The sequence below is a fragment of the Anthonomus grandis genome, chromosome 16, assembly GCF_022605725.1.
Source record: "Anthonomus grandis grandis chromosome 16, icAntGran1.3, whole genome shotgun sequence".
Classification (NCBI taxonomy): Eukaryota; Metazoa; Arthropoda; class Insecta; order Coleoptera; family Curculionidae; genus Anthonomus; species Anthonomus grandis.
The window spans coordinates 7,626,779-7,650,245 of NC_065561.1; the positions used below are offsets into that span (position 1 = coordinate 7,626,779).

Below are 23,467 nucleotides of genomic sequence, written 5' to 3' on the forward strand. Positions count from 1 at the left end.
TTATTTTCATAGATTTTATGGTAATCCGTTTACATATTTTTTACCAACAGAATAAATCATGTTTTTGTTGATTTTATTAATTCATTTTATTGATTTTTTTAAAATTTATTAGTTTTTTTTTAACAAAAAAGGCCTTAAAATGCATCATTTTACAAATATTTGATGATGATAGGCTAATAGTATTTTTGCAAAATTATTGTCTACAATGCAAATTAATAAATAGTATAATCTTTATTATATATACCGCAAAAAAGATATGTACATTTTTCCATTAATAAAAACCGATATGTTTTCATTCATTAAAATTTGTCACATGTAAAAATTATTGTCTTGGAATCATTGGCTTTGTAAAAGTGTTTTAAAAATACATCTCAATCTTATAAATGATATGAGAGCAGTTAACAAACTCGAACCTTTCCTTAAATACAACCCTTAGAAATATTAAAATGAGCAACGTATGAATCCTAAAGCTAACATTAAAATAAACATATCCTTTCCTTAATACATTCTTTTTTTTAATATATTATTTTCCCTGCATTTTACGATTAACTCGCCTCAATAACTTTGACCCATTAGAACCTATTGGCAGTTAAAACTTCATAATAAAGACAGTGTTAGGTCATGATTACTTTTCTTTTATACAGCTACAGTTTGTTTAAAATCCTATATAAAGATTTAAAGGGCATTTTTATAGATCATTTGAACCACGTTATGCATAACTTGACCCGCCAAAGAAGAAGCGCCAAATCAATAACTGACCAAGTGCAAGTAAGCAAAATGACTTTTTTGTTTACAAAACCACTGTCTTGATTTATTAGTAAGAATTTAATATTAAAAAGTTATCTTAGAACCTTTATAGTATGGACCAAAAAAAGAAACTTATTTTAAATCAATATCTTGGTGCTTGGTTAAGTTATGCATGGCAAATTCCATTAGAGCTCTACTAGTTTGAAAATTAATTTATTCTTGATTATCCACGGTAGACCGGAGGAGCCAGGTTTTCAGTCAAGTCTTATTTTAATCTTAAAACCTTTCACCATAAAAATCTGTACACAGATTTTAAACATCCTGTATCACGGATATTATACAGGGTAATTTACACAATACTAACTATCGTTTAATAGATAAATCCATCAAAAATTTAACAAAGAAACTATTTCTGAAACTACACAGGTCTACAGCAAAATTGATATTTTTGAATCAACATCTCTTCTTAACTAATTTTGACCTCCTAAATCCAAAACTGACCTTAGTTAGAATTATGATTATGATACTTAGTTATAGTATCACATCCTTATTTTTCAGAAACTGATATCTTAATAAAATTCCTTATTTTATAAGAAAATATTAAATATAAAATTCTGCAAAAAGTTTTTTAGCATAAATATGACAAAAACCAATATTTTAAAAATATCTAATTAAAATATTAAATTGTGGCAACATTGTAATATTTGTTAACTGGCGTAAAACCGCGAGTCCGCTCTTGCAGCCGTATCTGAACTTAACAAAAACCGTAAAAGCCAGTCATTGTTTAACAGTTCGAGTGAGTGTTTTGCGTGCTCCGTAATCGTGTTTTTGTTTAAGCCATGGAAAGGAGACACTGTGTTAATAAAGCAGACTATTTTTGTTATATTTGTGATAGTTTTGTGGTTAAAAAACAGAGACAGAATATAACCTCACTGGTGCGTAATGCGTATTATGCCTACTTTGGAGTGAAACTAGGAGATCAAGACAAATCTTGGGCACTACACATTGTATGTAAGTTTTGTGTAGAAGCTTTAAGGAATTGGACAAAGGGTACAAAAAAGTCATTGAGTTTCGGGGTTCCTATGGTGTGGCGTGAGCCAAAAAGCCATACTGATGATTGCTACTTTTGTTCCCTCGATTTAAAAAGTTTTAATGGAAAGAACAAAAAGCACATTTTATACACCAATCTAGATTCCGCTATTAGGCCTATTCCTGATGGTCCTGATGTACCCATACCTGTTCCACCTAAGGAAATTGAAAATGTCTTATTATCTGATTTGGAGCAGTCTGTAGTTGACTCCACTGACCTCGACTTTTAATCAAATGAAATTAAATGATTTAATAAGAGACCTTAATCTTCGCAAAGATGCCTCAGAACTTCTAGCATCCAGACTTCGGGACAAGAATTTGCTGGCTCCAGGAATATCAACCAGTTACTAGAGAAATCGAGAAAAAGATCTAAGCCCATATTTTGTTTAAGAAGGCTCCTTAGTTATTGTAACAATATACCTGCAGTAGTTATAAAGCTAGCAGCTACCTCTTACGAAAAGGAAGAATGGCGACTTTTTATTGACTCCAGTAAAAGAAGTCTAAAATGTGTTTTATTACACTTCGGTAATATGCTAGCCTTTGTTCCTGTTGCTCATTCTGTTCACCTGAAGGAAAATTCCGAAAATTTGAGACTTCTATTGGAAAAAATAAAATGCCGAGAAAGTCCTCTGTATGCTTTTTGGGAAGCAGTCAGGATATACTAAAATTCCGTGCTTCATTTGTGAATGGGACTACTGAAAAAATGATGGGACTACTGACTAATGGTGAGTGGCCTACAAGAGAAAACCTTACGCCGGGAAGCAAAAATATAAAGTACAATACCTTAGTTGACCACAAAAAAATTTTATCGCCCCCTCTACATATAAAATTCGGCTTGATGAAACAGTTTGTCAAAGCTCTCGACAAAAACGGAAACTGTTTCAAGTATATTTGTGCAAAATTTCCAAGTTGTCTCATGCCAAATTAAAGGAGGGAGTTTTTGTAGGTCCCGATATCAGGGCTTTATGTAGAGACCAAGACTTTCAAAATTCTACGGCGCCTTTCGAAAAGGAAGCCTGGTGCTCATTTAAAGAAGTTATTGACAAGTTCTTGGGAAATAACAAGGATCCAGACTATAAGAACATAGTCAGGAAAATGTTGGAACATGAGTTTGAAGGTACACTTTCTATTCTGCACATCTAAACCACTTTCCGGAAAATCTTGAGGCAGTTAGCGAGGAACAAGGAGAACGTTTCCATCAAGATATTAAAGAGATGGAAAGGCGTTACCAGGGTAGATGGAGTGTCTCGATGATAGCAGACTACTGCTGGATGCTACAACGTGATAATCCGCATAAAATTCACAGTAGAAGTTCTACAAAACGCAGTTTTCTAACAAAAACGCGAAGATTTTATTAACTTAAGCATTAAAATTACGTTATATTTTAAGCTTAACTGATATTTTTCTTAAATTAACAGATGTATTTGTATTTATGGCTTATATTATTTTTTTTTTGTGATTTGCATCTTATCTTATGTGATGCATAAAAATGGATGACAAAATTGAAATCAGCGTATCAAATTTATATAAAATCACTTATCAAATTAAAAACATCTCTCAAAAAGTTTTATTTTGTAGACCTGTGCTATTGATGGACTTGTTGAAAATGGATTTCATGTAAATATCTAGTTATTTTAGCCATTTAAGCTTGGAAGATTACAATATTTGGCTATGTTCATGATACTTGCTGGTAGTGCAGAAAAAAGTTAATATTTCTACAACTATTTTATACATTCCAAGAATAGAGCCTGTTTTGAAATAGTTTTAAAGTTTATTTAATCATTAAACGAGAACTTATTTTAACACCCGAAAATACCATTTATTTATAAACAACTTATAGAATATTTCGGTGTTTTCTTACGAAAAATCTTGTGGGGTAAACGACATTGTAAATAATTATTCTTGTTATATTTTTGATTTAAAAAAATTCTATTAGGCGATAGCTTATTAATTGTCCGCCCTGTATATATACAACTCAACAAATCATCTCAACATCACAGAAAATAGTATATATAAATTATCTTTCTTAAAATATTTAAATATAAACTATTGCTTTTAACAAACTAACAGAATCTACTTTAATACAGATTGAACATTGAACTATCTTTGACCTTATATGTCACTAATCACAGAGTTAACCAATATAAATATCACTAAGTGTCAAAGCTTTGATAAAATTTTAGCTTAATTCTACCAGTTTTCGTCTTCTATGTAGCCCAGCGACTAGATAAAATACTCTTATAACAAACACAGTAACGAAAATCTATTGCGATAAAACTAAGCTCTCAGATTTACTTCGAATTCGCAGTTAGCGCTGCCTGTCTCCTCAAATGCGAACTAGTAAAAGTCAGCAGGAACAGACCTATTCCTAACGCTATGCACATGGATAAGTTTGCCCATGTGCTGTTTACATTATGGAATAATTCGGAGTAAATATTGGTAAAACTGATACCGAATACTTGAGAGGCCGCGTTAAGGAGACCAGCCTGTGTCCCCTCAGGTTCTGGATATGTTAATTCTGAGCCGAGTTCAAAACCTACCGGTAAAAGACCGGTCATGAAGAATCTAAAAGTTTTATTTTGGTAAAAATTTTGCATATATCTCATTTTGTTAATCCTTTCTTACCCTAATAAGCCGGAGACAACGTAGACGACGTAAAGGCCTTTATCCAGCGTAAAGGTAAAGATCAACATCCCTGCTAAGGAGAAGGCGTAAACTACAATGGTAGTTTCTCTAAAATAGAAAGAAAAATGTTAATGGTATGATTCCTTAGTGCTACTTTAAAAAAAAATTCTATGTTACGAATTAATACATCAGGGTAATTCACATACAGGGTGGTCCAACGAAAAGAATAATAAATTATAATAAGAAGAAATCGAAAATACACATATCATTTTTTTTTGTAAATTTTTGGAATAATTACGTTCTTTGTATTTCTAACTCACGTTGCGGGAATTTCATCACTGTCTGTTAATACCTATTTTAATTGACTGGTAGTTTTGACAAGCATAGTCGTCAGTCTGATTGATTCTCAGCGTTTCAATTTGAAAAGAGCAAAGATTCCATTACGTAATACCTCACACATTCACCCATAGGGAGTATGCTGATATGATATTCGTGTATGGTTTCTGTAATGGTAGCGCATTACGTGCTATTGATGAATACCGACGTCGTTTTCCAAATCGAAAAGTCAGACAGTTTTTGCAAATGCTCAGGAAACAGGAATATTTCCAAGCGTAGAATTCTGAACGAGAGGCGAGACTACATGTGGAAAATGAAGAAAATGTTCTGAATATGGCTGAAGAGAACTCCGGTATTAGTACGAGGCGGATTACAAAAGAACTCGATTAGCATTACATGTGGATGTTTGGAAGACACTTAGGCAAAACGGTTTTAAGCTTTCCCATATTCAACCGGTTCAACATCTTCAAGAGGGTTATTATGGCTTAACGGTTCAATTTTGCGAATGGATCCAATAAAATCGAGGCCTACATACATTTTATTTAGCGATGAAGCTCATTTCACCTGCAAAGGAATTAATAATCGACACAATGAACATCGGGGGTCAGTGTGTCAACCCGAATGTGTTTTCAACAAGAAGAAGCCTTGCCTCATTTTAGTCGCCGAGTGCGTAATTTCTTAGACAATCGTTTTCCTGATCATTCGATTATCAGCGGAGGACCTCAAGTTTGGCCACCGAGATCACCAGACTTAAATCCACTGGATTATTGCCTTTGGGGGTGGATGAAAGCTCTAGTCTACGAAACACCAGTAGACACCGTAGAAGGACTCCACAATCAAATTTTGAAAGCTTCAAATATTACTAAAAACAATCCCCAAGCAATTAAACGTAACACGAGGGCTTAACAAACGTGCTGCAGCTTGCCTTGTAGTTGGTGGGGGTATTTTCGAAAACATTTTAAATTAGTGAAATTTTGTTTTTTTACTAGTATTTGTTTGTGCTGCTTTTAAAATAAAAAATCTTACAAAAAACTTCGGAACCGATTATTTCAGGAACGATTGAGAATCGGATTAAAACATATGGGTTATAATGTATCTTATTTTGACCTTCTGAACATGTTCCCAAAATATTTCCCTTTCCTCCCGAAACACCCTGTATTAGTATCATATCCTTGAACATATTTTAAAAAGTAACTTTTGTATTGTCATTGCTACTTTTGGAAGAAGTTTATCGAAGACTTTGATTTAAAATTTTGGAAGAATCAAATAAATACAAAAAAGGTAAGTATTCTTATATACTACTCAAAACGGAAAAGGAGTCACTTCTCCATAAGTTTATATTCCACATATTTTGTAATGAAACGAAAATATTATTTTACAATCACGATGTATAGACTTCAGCCTTATTCGTAGAGTTCTAAAAATTTTTTTTGTCTGGGCATGGATTCAGTATTTTCGGGATTCAGTATTTCATTTTTTCGGGATTCGGCAATATCAGGCAGGAGCACTTCAAAATGACTTAGCAGCCACAACAGGAATCAGAATTTCTAATCAATCAGTACGTAATACACTTCATCAGTCTCAATTGCATGATAGGTCGGTTAAAGTGCGTCGTTTGACAGCAGAACATCGAAGAGTTCGAAGAATTTTTGCCGGAACACATCGTCATTGAACAATACCAATATGGAGTAATGTTTTGTTTACGGATGAGTCCAGATTCTACTTACATCATAACGATAAACGAATTCGGGTATGTCAACGAACAGGCGAGTGGTATTTGGACTGAGCTGTACAAGAAACTGTTCAGTTTGGCGGAGGGTCTATTATGTTATGTTTCAATGTTACCGACTTCGTGGTAATTGCAAACGGTTCCTTAACGGCATTACGTTACTTAAAGAATTTTTAACACCACACATGATTCCTTTTGCGGATGCGGGGGAGCAGATATAATTTTACAATACGATAATGCTAGGCCACGCGGGGCTAGATAACAACAATTTTAAATGACCATAATATTGAAGTTATGGAATGGCCGGCCAATAGTTCAAATCTCAATCCTATCGAACATCTGTGGGATACATCGGAATAAAGATTATTGGAGCGGCAGCCTATGCAAACCATCCACCAACTTGAAGAACTTTTTGTTCACGAATGGGAACAACTAACCCAGAAGTTGATCAGAAACTTTATTGAGAGTATGCCCAGTTTTTGTACTGAAGTTATCAGTGCCAAAGGAGCGCATACTCACTACTAGGAATAGTTTTAAGATACTGCCTTATAAATTGATGGAAAAAATAAAATCATTATTTATTGAAATTTGATTTTTTTATCCCTAAATCATATATCCGACGGATTTGAGACATTTACAATTTTAACGGTATTTCACAAATAAAGCAGAAAACTAATTTAAAAATAATTTAAATTTTTTCAAGTGGCTCCTTTTTCGTTTGGAGTAGTATAATTTAACTTTATTATCTTGATATCGTTGGTATAAATTTGGACTTTTTATTCTGTATATGATTTTTTCTTTCTTCTCATAAAAAACAAGTTAGGAAGGGTATTCAAAAGAAGACACGAGTTCAGACATCCAAAGATGAATAGTTATTTCTTGGGTATATAATAAAATCTATTTTACCACAAATTATTGCATTTAAGAATTATTGGAACTAAGATAACTCTGTTCCTGAGAAGCCACTAAACCTAATATTTTTAATCTAGATAAAATTAATATTACAATTAAAAAAGCGCGTTATTATTTCAAATAATTAAACCAAAAGCCAACTAAATCCGTTTCTTAAAACGTTAACAGATCTCAGAAACCGAAGCAATTCCAGACTTATATTATGTTCATAGGTTCAACTTTCTTTCTGAAACGACCAACTGAATCGCTTGCTGAAGAGTTCTGCTATAGTTAGGAAGCCCTCTCTCTGTATAGGTTTGTGTAGATGTGTCATAAAATTGATTGAAAAAAGTAAAGATCCAATTTCTTCTTAGATATATTCTGCTTATTCAAATTTAAAAATGCTTTATTGTTTTCAAGAAAAAATGGTTATGAACAATGCTTACTTATAAATGTAAAAGACTATTTGGTAAGAAATAACTAAGCGGATCTGATGATGATGGTCTCAAATTTTTATAGTTTCTCAGCAATTTCAATAGGAAATTATTTCTCATCAGAGATGTCAAGGACTGGCTTAAAGTGTTTCCTGTACGCTTGAGCGATATTGTTCACAATCATCCAAATCTCCCTAGAACTTGTTCGTGGCTTTATTTATCTGATTTGAATATAATGGTATCTTAGAGATTTCAGATTTGTATTAGCCGGCGATATAGAGACCTATACGGGTTGATATTAATGAAAAGCTGGGCAATCTGTGAACTTTCTTAATGAGTGACCAAATCTGAGATTTCTACAAGTCTTAAGTTCTTTAGTAAATAACTTGACCCTATTTTTGTTTGATCTTTACCATCGGAAAAGAAGCATTAAAAGGGTTCACCAATCTCCGGTGAAAGCATGTCAATAGGCCAGTCGCAGCTATCATATAGTCCCATCCAGCAGCAACACATGACTGATAGAATCTGTTGTAATTTTTTCTGCTGAAATTTTGACCATAAAAAAATGCACCGTACTTGTCATTTTCTATTTTCACTAATTTCATAAAAATCAGGGTCTGACATACCTAAACTCACAACAGTGCACCTTAAAATATGTTCTGGATAATTTGAGCAAACATCGTCGATGATGCTGGATGAGAACCGCGTAACGCAAGTCGGAGACTCAACATGCATCTTAACGTTAAACGAACTGAGTAAGTTACGTAGAGTCAGCGCTTGAACAGAGATTAGCTCCCTATAATTTACATTTCAAGGGATTACAAGGGATTTCAAACAAAAAGACTTTCTAAACAAAGGCAAAATTGAAAGCAATCGGATAATGGTGAAGGGTAAATACAAATAATGCAAATATTTTTATGCTGATAAACACTTATAGTGAAATTAGAAACAAATTCTATAAGAAGATAATTAAGTCTTGTGAAAAAATTTCTGCAGTAAGAAAGTGTTATTAGCTAAGATCATATGAAGGGTACACGATGTCAAATTTCTCCATTTTTCAGTTTTGCATCGCTGGATGCACCTTTCAATATGATCTTTGTTACAGCCTAAATTGCACTGCAATAACGAGGATGGTCAAGATAAAGATTTTATCGCGGTTTAAAAATATAGCATACACGTGAAAAAGGGGGAATGTCAAACCGAAACAGCAATAGAAGGGGGAATGTCAATTGGCAACATTGGAATTTATGATTGGAATCTGTACGATACTATGCAGCGTAAAACATTTTGTTTCGTCAGTACGTGTTTGTTTTTAACCTTGGTGTTACTACGGCATTTTTTTCTGAGTTTTCGTGATTTAATTATTGAAATAATGGAAGAAACAGATATGAATAGTGAAGTGGACGATAAACAAGCAAAGACAAGTAAGAAATGGAAAATATTTGGGAGAATAAGTGACGTTAAAAAAAAATTGCTGGCATCAACCCACGAAATTGGACCTGATTGTAAGTGTGTACGATTACAATGTTTTCAAATTGTAACAGAAAGAGCTAGGATTGATATAATAACAAAATTTAATAAAATGACGGTAAATGAACAGAACAGTTATTTAAGTGGGCGTATACAAGTGAGTACAGTTTTTCAACATAAGGTCTAGACAAGCTGAAGAAAATGCTCTGTTACATGACTGTTCATATTCATATCGTGTGCGAGTAAATAGTGAAGGAGGTATCATCGAGGTTCCGGTATGTTATAAGGCGTTCCGTTCTTTACATGGAATTTCAAAGAAAAAAATTGAAGTTATTCAACGATACATTAAAAGAGGTGTCCAGCCTAAAGACCATCGTAGTCAACTTCAAAACCGGAGAAATCGTATAACTAAAGACACCTTTGACGCAGTTTGCACCCACATTGGGTCTTTTAAAGGTCGAATGAGTCATTACAGTCTTAAAGACTCAAAGAGGACCTATTTGCCACCTGAGTTAAATGTCACAAAAATTTACAATATGTACAAAATAAAGTACCCGGGTTAATAAAGTGTCGTACGAAAAATACCGCAAAATTTTTACTGAAAACTTTAATATAAGTTTTGGGTATCCTAGACAAGATACGTGCAGCACTTGTGATCAATTTGCTGCAGAAGTTCGTACGATTGAAAATGGACTCAAAAGTTATCCCAATGGTAGCAAGGAGAAACTGGAAGCTGAGGAAAAATTAAGAAAGCTATCAACAGAAAACAAACTACACCTGATAAAGGCCAAGACGTTCTATGCTCGAAAACGCCAGTCACGGTTAGACAGTCAGAAGTCAATTAGTCGAGAATCTATTGCAATGGACTTCCAAAAGAACTTACCTGTGCCGAATATTACCACAAACGACGTATATTACAAAAGGCAATTGACGTTTTGAATGTTTAACATCCATGTCCTTTCCAATGGCGAGTCGTACTTTTATGCCTATGACAAAACGGTTGCTTGCAAAGAAGCAAATGAAGTTTCTTCTTTTCTTTTTTATTTTGTAATGGTGCAACTGGATCCCGCCGTTAAAGAACTGGATTTTTTGCGACTCCTGCTGCGGCCAGAATAAAAATTGGACAATTTTTCGGATTGTTCATTATTTGGTTCACCATGCCAAACGATTAGAAAAGATTAAAATGCACTTTCCAATAAGAAGACACTGATACCTGGAGTGCGATCGTAATATGGCTAACATTAACCAAAATAAATGGGTTGAGTTACCTAAAGAATGGGTTGAAGAATTTGAAGGTGCTCGCTCAAAGCCATAGCCTTTTCATGTAACTGAAGTTGAAAGTAATTTTGTTCGTGGATGGCCTCAGTTCTTAGACCAACACTACTTGAAGAAACGTCCATTTCAGTCTAGGCCTATAAAGGAGTTAATTGCTGAAAAGGAGCATCCATGCATGTTGAAACACAGACTTACGTACAATGGGCATTGGGATGGTTCTGTGATTAATAAACCAGGTTCAGTTCTATGCTCAAATAATCCTGAAGTACAATCAGGATAATTTATTCTTCCTGACGTTGCATACCAAGGTGAGCTATATTATTATTTTTGATTAGTTTTACGAACATTGAATACCTACCATTTCTTTGTCAGGGCAACATGCAGTCTTTAAGTTACATGAAAAATAAATACCAACTTGTTGAGTTATTGACATTCCCCTTTTTACATAAAATAATTAGTAAGTATTTAACAAAACATATTTTTAAACAATCAAAACATAAATATTATTAGAAAATAGTATGATTATTAGAAACACCATACAATCTTCAACACAAAAAAACAATTATTACTTTAATAAAAATACTTTTTTAGTAGCATTAGATTGAAAGTTTAAAAACCTCTTTTCTCAAATAAGTTGAAAATTGACTGTCCCCCTTTTTTCCGTGTACCCTTCATATGTCTATCCCATAAGATAAAAAAGTTGGAAATCACTGCATAATTATTCACATTAGGTTCATTATTTATATTGGTTATATTACGCAGTCTGGCAGCATTCATAAAATACGTCAGCTGTTTTGGACTCCCCTCACCCCTAGAGATTAAAAATCCCTCTCCTTCCCTCATGCTGCAGACGTCTTTTATAAACGAGCGATTAAATATCGTGGTCAACATCGCACGTGATTGGTTTAATTTCAGATGCGCCTACCATTGGTGGTTATACGATCAGCGTTAAATAGAATCTAAATAGAAATTCAATTTGACTAACCAAGTTTTAAGGTTAACCCCATATAAAACAAATAAACAAGAGCTCAGAAATAAAATGTATACATTCCCATCTTGTTTAGAATATGGCATTAATTTTGTTTATGCTGGCTGAAAAATGTCCTTATGTTAATATTTATCAATATTGTGATAAGTATTATTAGAAAGCACATACATATTTTAAATACCATAAAGCACCTAAAAATGGCATTACCGGGATATTTTAGAGTATAGGTACTTAAAAAATACATAGCATATATATTTAATTTTGTGATAATTTATATTTCAGTAATTCACCTATTTTTGATGAGCCTAATTTACCACATATCACATTTAAAATATTCTGCTAAATCAATAGTTTATTATTATTATTATTATTCAAAAGCCAAAAAAAAATTTATGTACCCTCTGAGGTAGACGATCTAGATAAACCATAATATAAATGCAAACTTAACTTTATAATTACAAAAATGGATCTGTTTGCATATGGTCTTTGTGTAAAGAGAATCATGACACGAACAGGAATATGAATTTCAACAGAACGCAAAGTAGATTATCAATCCTTTTATTTTGTTTTCCTTTTAATAAGTCATCACCATATTTCAGTGTTTGGTGGAATGCTTCATTATACATGTTAGTATTCACTAAACTCTCTTTTCTTGCTCATGCCGCTCATTCTTCTACCATGAAAACAAATATCAGTTAACCATTAATAACCTATTTACTTCAGATATTAGAATTTTCACAAACCTGTTCACATAATTTTCGTAAAATACTGATTAGAAGGTATCAGATTTTCAGAAGATCGGGTTTTATCTAGAAATAGTTCCAAAAGGTCGAAAAATTCGTCTCCTGATTGAGTGTTTTGAAGAACCCTTAACTCATTAAGGATGATTTCACTTTCCTTTTTACCTTTCAGTTTCTCATGTGAGCTCTTTGCCATGATCTTCCAACATGCCACGCACAAAAAGTTTTTGTGTACTAGTCTTTGTAAACACAGACTTTATGACTTATAAAATCAACATGCATCATCTGACATGAAAATCGCTGGATTTACATTTGGGGCACTATTTTGTAAGGTTTTGAAAAAACAAAAAATACTTCAGTGGTTTCTCCATTGTAAATACATCAAATTAAAGGAATACCCTCTCCCCACTCATCTATTTTTCAGTCGCGCAATATATAATTGAAAAACTTATCTGGTCATTTTTATGGCGTTTGACTCTATCTATATGAAACTGTCAGACTCTCTTGCGTAGAGTGATTTGCTGGATGATGATGTAGTAGACCTAGTATTAAGGTCTTCTAATATTCGGCCAGGGGTTATGCCACTCATTTTTCTGCTTCTTTCATTTTCTTTAACTGTTGCTCTATAATACCCAGATTTATTGCATCCAAAACAATTTGTCTTATCATTGTTACCCCCACAGGAAATAAAGCTTGGTACAGACTTTTTTTCTTCATCTTTTTTTCATTGTAAGAATTCTTCGCCGGTTTTAAATTCTAAATGTCGTATGTTGATTTCCAAGTTGTGTTTTTTTTAATAATCAATAAGTAGATCACTTTTGTTTGTGGAAAAACTGCAGGCGCTATTTTGATCCACTTCTAAATATATCCAAGCACAAACTAGAAATGAAAATAATACAATACTAAGTATTTAGAGTATTCTATTTTTTAAACAAAAAATTAAGATTATTGCCCTATTTTAGATTTCAAGATATTTTAGATAAAAAAAACAATAAATGTCATTAAAAAGAACAACAAATTTTCTAAATTACAAAATCAGTAAAAAATTAACATAAATATCACATAATAAAAAAATGTTTTAGAAATTAACCTTACCTTCAGGTTTTCTTAGATTATGTTTACTAACTTTATATTTCGATAAACTTTGTTTTGATGAATATTCATTTTCATATCGGTACACTTAAAAATTTTCCATTCTTTCATAAAAAACAATCTTCAAATATCAAATTAAAAATATCTTAAATAATTCAAAACATAAGGGTAACGGATATCATCTGACAGTCAGATCCCACCAATCAGCATCGAGAAAAAAACCGAGAAACCGACCAATCACGTGCGATGTTGACCACGATATTTAATCGCTCTTCTCTTCTTCCCCCCAATAGATATTTTTTGCAATAAAGGAACAAATAGAAAACGGCATCCCATTCTGACAACGGACGGCAATAGAATTGACAGTGCGAAAATGACAAATGACAGAAAATAATAAAAATAGAGTAAAAAAGTGAGGTTAAGTTTAATTTTGCTTTTACGTAACACTTGAGAGTCCAGGGTAAAATTTGTCAAATTTCCCGTGTGACCCGCTTATAAATACTCGAATAAGAATGTTTCGTAACGCCCTATCCCGTGCCCAAATGGCCATCAAACCTGTATTAACGAGAAATGTGACCACAAGCAGTAAGTTGTTGAGCAAAGCATCCACAGAGACAGACGAACAGTTCGACCAGAGATACGAAAAATTCTTTAACCAAAAAGATCTTGACGGTTGGGACATCCGTAGGGGGCTCACGGATCTTTGGGGCCACGATTTGGTACCGGAACCAACCATCTTGGCAGCAGCTTTAAGAGCATGTAAAAGGGTCAATGATTATGCTCTTGCAGTTAGGCTGCTTGAGGCAGTGAAGGATAAATGCGGCGGCAAGGAGAGTGAAATCTATCCTTGGGTTATCCAGGAATTGAGGCCTACATTAACCGACTTGGGAATCAGCACCCCCGAGGAAATGGGATATGACAAGCCTGAATTATACACTCAATCAGTCTTTGACATGTAGGTGGTTACTCTAGTCTGATTATTGTTAGAACTTACCAAAGAAATCTCTCTGAATATTTGTCTAGTCAATCATGTCTGGTTCACTTTATTTGTAGTTACAAATAAATATGTTTTAGTGGTATACTCTGTGTTTTTTTTAAATTTTCTTAATAAATGTATTTCTTAATAAGATATGAGAAGAATGGTTAAAATTTGTTTGTATTTTAACCTTTAAGTAGTTTAGAGCCACAACTTAAATTTATTAGAGATTATTCAATTTAATTAGGTATAGTTTATCCAAAATTAAATAAAAAACTAAAGTCATGCTTACATCAAATTATATAATGTCAAGCTTGGTCTCATTGATGATGTGCAATGAATTTAGTTTTGGATAGGCTATAATAAACTTAGGTAAATATTTGGCAAATATTGATGAATCTATGAGCTGAAGAAATTTGTTAAAAAAGTGGCTTGAGAGTTTGTAAAACCCTATAACTGGAAGAAAAGGAGACAATGACTCACTGAAACTCCGAAAAATCAGAATGACTTCAAAGTAATATTCTAGAAGATTAATTTCATAAGGTGGCCAAAAAAAGAAGAAAAGATTTTTGCCCCAGAACAAAAAAATAAAATAAAGTTATTTTCCAAAAACACCAAAGAAGCTGGTTCAGATTGCTATGCAGATGAGTAAAACTTATTACTATAAATGCCTAGGATCTTGCTTTTTTTTAATTTTCTTAATAAATGGACTGTACTGCATAAGCAGGGTAGAAAAAAATACAAATTTTAACCTTTAAGTAGTTCCATGGTGCCATATGGCCCCAACATAAATTTAAATGATTGTATCCTAAAAAAAATAATTGAATATTCAATCATTGATGAATCTATGAGCTCAGAAAATTAGTTGAAAAATTGGCTTAAGGGTTAGCAAAACCCTCTAAAAAAAACTTTTGTTTAAATTGCTACGAAGATAAGTAAAATTCTATTCATACCCATTATAATTTTCTCTTTTTTTGTAATTTGTTATAAAAACTGCAAATCAAATTAAAATATGTCTACTGATTTTTCATATTTAGACATAAACTGATAAAATTTATCAAACATAAAATTAAACGAAGGAATAATAGGTATATAGATAAAATATCTCTATAAAACTAATCCAGACAGTAGTATTCTTTTTTAATCAATAATTTAATTAACTTTATTATTAAACCACTAATTTTCCTCTTACTATATACTTAATGATTTTGCATACCATCAAGTGATTATAAATTTTAATAGTCTAGATAATATACAGGGTTACTGGTAATTCGATAAATTCCTTTGGAGATGTGATAGGGGAGGGGGTAAGAAGTAAATTGAACCCTAATATGTATTATGCAAAAGTTGTTAGTTTTCGACATATTTAATTTTTTCTGTTTTTCTTCAAAATGTAGACCTTAGTGGTTTAAAAGGCAGTTTCCAGAAAATCTGCTGTATATTTTTTTAACTTTTTAGGCAAAATACATGCTCAACACAATAGTGTTACGTTTGTAATGGCAAAAGTCCCGCAAATAGTTGTAACCATAGGTAAATTCTCGATGCAAAGTGTAATTTTTTTTTCTTAAATAAAATACTACACTTTCTAGTGGATATTTTTTGAAAAAAAATTATGCTACATTCTTCAAAATTTACGTAAAACTTTCTTATTATCTAAGCTAACTCATAGGCTATAAATGCTACCAAAAATTTTAACAGAATTTTGTATTTTTATTATTAATAGTAAGAACGCACTTGAAAAATGCCAAGTGGTATTTACTTCTATGGTATTTAAGTACTATAGCAACAATTTGTTTTTTTAATTTTATTGTTAAAAATGTGATGTGTAGATAGTCTGACAGCAATAATTGTTGTGGAAAGTAGTTAAATTACGAGTTTCGAGTTTATTTTTCTCGTGTTTTCAAAGAAGGTATTCTATTGGTTTCTGCGCTATGGCTACGTTTACTAACGCTGAATATGCAGATATTATGTTTGTTTATGGGTTTTGCAATGGTAATGCCGCGGAGTCTCGCCGAGAATACCAACGTCGCTTTCCGAACCGCCGCATTCCAAATGTCCGTGTTTTCGCTTCGACCTACCGAGCTATCGCTGAAACTGGATCCGTAAAACCAAGAAGAGGTGACGCTGGCGCTCCTCGCGTATATCGAGCAGAAGATGAGGAGGAAATATTAAGACATTTTGAAGACGATCCAACCACATCCACTAATGCCGTAGCGCAGCAAACAGGATCATCGCAATGGAAAGTTTGGTCCACGATTCGGCAAATGGGAAGCCATCCTTACCATTATACGCCTGTCCAAGGATTGGAAGAAGGGGACCCGATAACAAGGGTAGAATTCTGCAGATTTATTATAAATTCTGATGCAGACAATAGAACTTTTTTAACCGACATTTTGTGGACGGACGAGTCAAAGTTTAGTCATGAGGGCATTACAAATTTTCATAACCTTCATTTTTGGGCCGAAGAAAATCCCCGTTTACAAGAGAAACCAGTTTTCAAAGAAAGTTTTCTGTAAATGTGTGGATGGGACTTATTGGTCGGGATGTAATAGGACCACATTTTTTCCCAGACCATTTAAACGGGGATATTTATGAAAATTTTTTACGACATGACCTACAAGATCTTTTTGACGATATTCCTCTCGCCGTTAGAGGACGAATGATATTTCAACGGCAAATGATATTTCATATGACGGCTGTCCAGCTCATTTTCGGCGGTCAGTTCGGCAGTTCCTGGATGAACGTTTCCCGAATCGTTGGATTGGTAGGTCAGGTCCTATAGCTTGGCCAGCACGAAGCCCTGACTTAATCCCGCTTGATTAAGTATAGCATATGGGGTCAAATGAAAGCACTGGTTTATGCAACCCCAATAATTACCCGGAAAGATCTTATCCAAAGAATAACCAACGCTGCCCAGCAGATCAGGAATACCATAACAACTAGAACAACAAAGACTGAAATGAGAAGGCGCTGCCGAGCCTGTATTCGCAATAGAGGCTCTCATTTTGAACAAGATTTGTGAAGGTAAATACTGATAAATGCGTTACTTTACAATTTATAATAAAAATACAAAACCATGTCACCTAACTTTTAAGCATTTGTATCCTGTGAGCTAGCTTAGGTAATAAGGAAGTTTTAAGGAAATTTTGAAGAATGTAGCATAATTTTTTTTCAGAAAATATCCACTAGAAAGTGTAGTATTTTATTTAAGAAAAAAAAATTACACTTTGCATCGAGAATTTACCTATGGTTACAACTATTTGCGGGACTTTTGCAATTACAACCGTAACACTATTGTGTTGAGCATGTATTTTGCCTAAAAAGTTAAAAAAATATACAGCGGATTTTCTGGAAACTGCCTTTTAAACCACTAAGGTCTACATTTTGAAGAAAAACAGAAAAAATTAAATATGTCGAAAACTATCAACTTTTGCATAATACATATTAGGGTTCAATTTACTTCTTACCCCCTCCCCTATCACATCTCCAAAGGAATGTATCGAATTACCAGTAACCCTGTATAATAGAATATTTTGTAATGGTACCTTTTGTATGCATAGATGTAGGATAGTATTAATATACAGGGTCCTGCAATAGTGTGTCGGTCTTCCATAAAGGCTTATAAAAAAGCGTTAACATTTTCTGACATTCAGGCATTACAAAATATAATGCCTGAATTCTGTGTCTGTCATTCTTTTTATTTAATTTTTGGGACCACCTTAGGTTACTTTGTCATGGGCAGTTTGGCTGCTATAATTTTTTTTACAAAAAAAAATAAAAACTACATTTAATTAAAAGAACTCGTCCATTATCTCAAAGAGATCTACGTAAGTAGAGAAAAAAATAAAAACCTTAAGTCTTAGTCTCAAAACAAGATAAAACTTTTTTTTTTTAACTTTTAAAATTTTTCTCTACATCATTTAATTTCATCTTGATAGAAATACTAACTTTAGTTTTACTGTCAATATTTGGTTAATTCAAAATTCTAGAAGACTGAAGGATTACTTAGCAAAGTGCTTCTCATTGACAAAGCTAAAATTAAATTATAAAATAATATAGATAGGTCAAAATTTAGAATACAAAAAAAAACATACCATATAAATATAGCACTTGACACAAACAAAAAATAAAATAAGGTGGGTACATAAATCTTAACATTACTCATGCGAGTCGATCATTAAAAAATTCATCTAAGGTGTAATAAGCCTTACTAATCAAAAGTTTTTTACACTGACATTGGAACTTCTTAAAGTTTTTTAGATTTCTAAGTTGTGAGGGCAAATGGTTATACATTTTTTTTTGCATCATAGATAAAAGACCTCTTTACAAGGGCATTTGTTGGTATAAGTTAAGGTACATGTTGATCTTAACGAGTATTATATTGCCCTTGTGTAATAAGATGCCTATATTTTCTATGAACTAAACATACGCTGTCAAGAATAAACAGACACCTTCATGGTTCCCTTAATCCAACATTGTACATAATTCGAACTGCCCTCTTTTGTAATACAAACAAAGACTTAAAGAGATAACCAGATAACTGCAGATAACTAAAAACTAGATAACTTAAACAGATAACTGCACCTACCCCAAAAGGAAAGACCATATCTCAAATTACTCTCAATTAGGGCAAAATAAGCCATTCTAACTGATCTTTGATTTAACTCTCTAGAAATTACTCTTAAAGCGCAACAATTTGAAGACAGTTTCGTAGATAGAGCGCTTATGTGATAATCAAAATTTAGTTTTCTGTCCATTTTGATACCAAGGAATTTTAAACTTTCTGTATTTTTTAATTTATTTCTGTCAAGAATAATGTCAGTAACGTCACACCTAAAAGTAAGCAAATTAGTCTTAGATATGTTTAACAAATTATTATCAAACCAATCCTTGATCTTTAGCAGATCATTATTAATTATATTCTGTAATGCCTGAGTGTCAAAGTGATTTCACAAGATGCTTGTATCATCGGCAAAAAGTGTCAAATAGCCCATAATTTCCACCAGGAAAATGTCATTACTAAACAAAAGAAATAACACAGGTCCCAGCACTGACCCCTGTGGCGCTCCACAACTTATAGATTGGAAACTTGAAACTAAGTCGGACAAAGACACACTGTGCATCCGTCCCGTAAGATATGACCCAAACCAATTCAGGGATATACCTCTAAACCCATATATCTCAAGCTTTTGAAGTAGTATTTCATGACTGATAGAGCCAAAAGCCTTAGTCAAGTAGCAGAAGACCGCTCCAGAAACCTCACCTCTATTTAGACTCATGTACAGCTGATCCAAAAGGGAAAAAAGAGTGTCATCCGTCCCCATCTGTTCCCGAAAGCCAAATTGATTTGAATTCAGGACGTTGTTCCTATTTAAAAAACCAATGACTAACCTTGACGAGTTTTTCTATAACTTCAAATTTCATATACAGGATGTTCGTAGTTATCATTTAAATTTTACAGCTTCATTTCTCGTTTTTTTATAAGGAATACCCTGTATATTTTTGACGCATTTAATGAAGAATTAATAAATGAACATTTTTTATTATGTAAATATATAAGCTATCTTTTGTCGTTTTTAAAATATTCACGATAATAATTAATTGAACAAGCATATTAAAAATATAAATCATTTTATTATTCTTACATCAAGTGTTCAATATGTTCTCTGTTTTGTTCAAAATATAAATTAATACGTTATCCTGAAAACTTTTTTCTGCTTTATATGTAACATTCGTGGAGTTACTTGAGCAATCTCGTATTCTCTGCTCCATGTCTACTGTCCTTGTAGGTGGATTTCTATAAACAACTTCTTTTGTAAAACCCGATAAGAAAATAAATTAATTTTGTTAAGTCAGGCTATCTGGCTGGCCAATTAATAGGTCCATGAAATGTTGCCTCATCTGTAAATAGGATCCGTGGCAAATAAGTCCGGTTCTTTCCCTAATTACATGATTTGGAACCCTGTCTCTGAGGCTTAAATTCAACACTGATCTCTCCATCGTTCTCTGTGCTACTTAAATTTTGTTTTTTACCCTCCTGCAAGGAGTCAGTGCTTCTACTCCATTTGTTAGAACCGAGACCACACATTGATTAAAGACCTTCCTGTTCAGACACATGGGAATATCTGATTTAAAGATCTTCTTCAATTTTCCGTAAGCTGCCCATGCTAGTCATATTCTCCTGTTTAATTTTGCGGTCTAGTTGTCTCCTCCCAATTTAATCTCGTGACCCAAATATTTATAGGCATACAGTTGTTCTATTTACATGCCATACGCTGAAATGGTTTTGGCTAAAACAAGGTTGGTCATGTATTATATTTTAGAGAATTTTTAGGCCAGCTCGTCGTGCACAAGATCTCTGAAGGTCCTGAAGAAGTTGACATGCCTGCTCATCCGGTCTGCAATAAGAATTATGTCATCTGCAAACCTCAAGTTGTTCAGATACCCCCCATTTATGTTGACTCCAATTTTTTCCCATTTGCTGATCTTTATGGCGCTCTGCACTAGGGCATCGAATAGTTTTGGGGAGATGGTGTCTCCTTGTGTTATACCTTTCTCCTAAGTCAATTTCTTTGTGCCGTCATAATACATTCTGAGTGCAGCTGTTGTTACGTATATTCTGAAGAAGGGTGGTCTGTCTATGATCGATCTACACTCTGTAAGCGCTCTTAACGACATGGAGTGAAATGTATTCTCAAACTCTACAAATAATAGTGTCAATTGCTTGTTGTATTCTATAACTTTGTCTATTAGGGACATTATTACCTGTAGGTGGTCATTCGTTTCAAAGCCATTTCTGAATCCGGTTTGCTCCAGTGAAAAATTAGTTAGGTTAGTAAACATCTAGGTTAGGTTAAGGCCTATTAGTAATTATTCTTATGAAGAACTTATATAAGTAAGATAACAGATAACTGATCGGTCGCTGACGTCGTTAGTTTCCAATTTTTATTCAATATTTTCATAACGGCATTTCTCCATTATTTTGGAATATTTGTATTTCCTCCGAAGAGTCTACTTTTTAAGTGTAGTGTCTTTGCTTATTTTTCAGGTTATAAATGTTCCACGTTCCTGTTCGCAACCTTCGTTTTAGAGCTTTTATGCTTTTGTTTGGTTCTATGGTATTGTTTATTTCTTTAGTGTTAAAGTTCCGAATGTCTTTCCTAATGAGGCTTTGAAATGTCTTTGTTTAAACTTGACCACTGACTCCCAACGGCGACGCCCCTCCTTATATACTCGGCTGACCATTCCGAAGGATTCCGTACGTTGTGTATTTTTCTTCATATTTCTTCTTTTCTGCATTAGGTTACTTGTGTCCGCAGTAATTTTATAATTTTTCATTGGTTGCCTATCTTTCCACCTTTTGGGGCCTTCTTCAGTGCCTCCACTAACGGCTCGTTAGGCTGTTTAGTGTTGTTTTTGTCCTACACGTTTGGATGTTACTCTTTATTTCTTTCTGATATGCCCTTATGTTAGTAATCGACCTTTATTTTTTATTGATCCTTGCTACCACATTTCTTCTTTCCCTCTTTACATTCAAGACTATCTTTGGTCTAACCATTCAATGGTCACTACCGCTTGAAAATTTTTTTAATACAGTTACGGCTTGAATATTTGAGATGGCAATACTTGATAGGTATGCACTTATACATGAGTTTATAAATCTTGCCTATGAAGGTATCATTTGTTATTTGACTTCTAGTACGCCCTTCCCCACCCAAACACACCCGACACTGAAAAATAGTAGGTAATTTTTTTTTTTATGTAAATTGGTAAACTGCGCCACAAAAAACAGTTTTCAGAATATCCAGACTCCAATTTAGAAATGATGATTTAGAAAAAATGCAGGAAAGTTCAATTTTTATTTTTTCAGATTCTATAGCCTAAGTCACAGATGTAAATAGCTCCGTGGAGCTATTTACATCTGTTGTCAAATTGCATGGTTGTAGACTAAGATATACTGCTATTTCCATATTTAATTTGGATATGAAGAAATCTATTTTAGCATAGGTAATCACGCGTGAACTTAAAAGGATTTCCAGTTAACATTTTGAAGAAGGCGAAAATTTAAATTATACCTAAAAAGAGATTTAAAACCCAATTTTTTCATGGTATACATCTTAAAATGAAGCAGATTATCTTAAAACAGTCCTATAGACTTTTCTGAACTTATCGTCAATTTTCTCCCTTACAGCACTGTTAACCCACAGGTGATTGTGAGTTTTATTTTTGAAAACGGTTGAAAACTTACATTTATTAATTAAAATTGTTTTCTTTTTTTTCTTGATAAGAGTTGCAGATACGATAAAACGTCAAGAAAACAAAAAGTTTGTTATTTTTGTTTTTAAAAAGAATATAATTTTGTAATGATTAATCCACCACAAAAAAGTTTAGATAAAAGGGAGCATGGTCCCTATCACCCTGTATGTAAATTTTGATTGTCGTTTCATAGATCTAACTAGCGTTTGCCGACTTATGTTCATCTTTACTATTCATAGGAAGTCAATCAGAGGCATCCCTCTTTGCTTGTACACGAATTTTAGGAACACAGTGTATAGGGCTTTAGCTACCTAGGTATGAACGAAGGAGCCGTAGGTTTATTGTTTAAAAAAAAATAATACAATACTTTTGAGTGAATTAATTGATATTTATAGGCAACGTTCACTTTTTTGGAAGGCAAAAAATAACCTATTCAAATCAGGACAAAAATAAAGCATACGGAAAATGATTGTTTTTTGATTTTGTTTAATAGAATGAATAATTTGCGTGCATGTTTTTTTTAAACACAGTAAGAAAATAAAGATAATTAGGTAAAAGCTCCTATAACATTTAATATTTACATATAGGCTGTTCATTTGAAAACTTCCAAAATCTTCCTAAACCACTGTTTAAAAAAAAAACACCGAAATACGTCAAAAGGTTTGTCAAGGGGGACAACTTTCTAACCTAAAATTACTTCACTCCCTTTCACACTCTGCCCCCCAGGGTCATCCCCTTAAAAATTTTAAATGGCGAGGGGTATCGAGTAATAGCTTGTTTAAAAGGTCTTTCAAAGTCTTTTATTTTGACGTTTGATTT

The 23,467-nt window shown here is 33.2% G+C and overlaps 2 protein-coding genes across 6 annotated transcripts in view; one reads left to right on the forward strand and one right to left on the reverse strand.

Annotated features, from left to right (window-relative positions):
- Window positions 1-89: 89 nt before the first annotated feature.
- Window positions 90-23,467, reverse strand: part of LOC126745867 (uncharacterized MFS-type transporter C09D4.1) — a 170,876-nt gene continuing 147,498 nt past the window's right edge. For 2 of the 5 annotated variants that reach the window (XM_050453894.1, XM_050453897.1), the window contains exons 7-8: window positions 4,462-4,569; window positions 91-4,401 (exon numbers count right to left, since the gene is read on the reverse strand). In XM_050453894.1, the coding sequence (XP_050309851.1) occupies window positions 4,128-4,401; window positions 4,462-4,569 (382 nt within the window). In that variant the 3' untranslated portion in view covers window positions 91-4,127. Of the gene's footprint in view, window positions 4,402-4,461; window positions 4,570-23,467 lie in introns of all 5 variants that reach the window. The other 3 variants (XM_050453896.1, XM_050453895.1, XM_050453893.1) reach the window with 2 other exon arrangements.
- On the forward strand, window positions 13,818-14,495 carry LOC126745869 (cytochrome c oxidase subunit 5A, mitochondrial-like). Its single transcript, XM_050453902.1, has one exon. The coding sequence runs from the start codon at window positions 13,929-13,931 to the stop codon at window positions 14,373-14,375; it is 447 nt and encodes a 148-aa protein (XP_050309859.1). The 5' UTR covers window positions 13,818-13,928; the 3' UTR covers window positions 14,376-14,495.